Source organism: Cenococcum geophilum (assembly GCF_001692895.1).
Source record: "Cenococcum geophilum 1.58 unplaced genomic scaffold K441scaffold_11, whole genome shotgun sequence".
NCBI lineage: Eukaryota > Fungi > Ascomycota > Dothideomycetes > Gloniales > Gloniaceae > Cenococcum > Cenococcum geophilum.
Genome location: NW_027137569.1, coordinates 2,470,742 through 2,471,731, shown reverse-complemented (window position 1 = coordinate 2,471,731; position 990 = coordinate 2,470,742). Strand labels below are relative to the sequence as shown.

Sequence of the window (990 nt, the reverse complement as noted above, 5' to 3'; positions counted from 1 at the left end):
TACAACTACAGAAGAGTATAATGCAGATTTCCTAGTTAAGTATAAGGATATTTGGCATAACTGCTTTACCTTTAAAGAGAACAAAAACTAGAACCCTGGGTTCAAATTATAGCCCATAGGGTCCCACCCTAACCTTTTCTAGAGAGGGAGGCTCTAAGCTTCTAAAAGAAGAAATCGAGACCTTTAATTCTATAAGGATATAAGGACTACCTAGATGGATCTCATCTAGTAAAAAAAGACACAATCCACAGACTAGATTTGGCTCTATAGTTTTTACTATAGAGAACGAAGAAAAAAGACAAGGAAATCCTCAAGCAAAAAGAGATATCAATTGCAGGTACAGCTACTAAGGTAGTAAAATACCTCGAAGTCTCTCCTACTACGCAGTGTATAAGCTGCCAAAAATTTGGCCATATAGGAGACAGTGTCTCTACTAGAGCCTGCAGATACTGTGCAGCTGCACATTTATCTAAAGACCATTCCTGTTCTACCTGTATAATAACAGGCAAGCCTTGCCAGCATACCACCCCTCTTTGCATTAATTGTAAAGAAAAACACTTTGCTAATAGTAAAGACTGCAAGACTCTTAAAGTAGCTAAACTAGTACGTAAAGAAGATTCTATGGAAGAATAAAACAGATAGGATTCTAGAAGGAGGCAACTCCTACTAGGCTCTTAAAAAGATATTAGAGAGCAAAAGGACAGAATAAATTGCAAAAGGACAGGGACAGGTGTTAGGATTTCATAGTTTTTCCTACTGTTTTCTTATTCCCTAGTAGTTGTAGGAACTTAGGGTTTACTAAGGAACTATAAACTCCTAGTTTAGGAGTTTATAAACTACTAGGANATAGCTACTAGTACATNTTAAGCTGCCTAGAAAGGATTNATGTATATAGAACTATAGCGCNATAGCCTAGAGGCTGCATGCGCAGTATTNTACGTAGTATAATACAATCGGATATAAAAAATAAAAATAAAAATATACTCTAAT

General features: G+C 36.0%; 1 protein-coding gene across 1 annotated transcript; it reads left to right on the top strand.

The window, feature by feature from the left end:
- Positions 1-291: 291 nt before the first annotated feature.
- K441DRAFT_712539 (uncharacterized protein) lies at positions 292-633 on the top strand (the record flags this gene model as incomplete). The annotated part of the gene is made up of 1 exon (XM_067653923.1): positions 292-633. A coding segment is annotated over one exon (342 nt), but the record flags the coding sequence as incomplete, so codon positions are not given.
- Between the last annotated feature and the right edge of the window lie 357 nt (positions 634-990).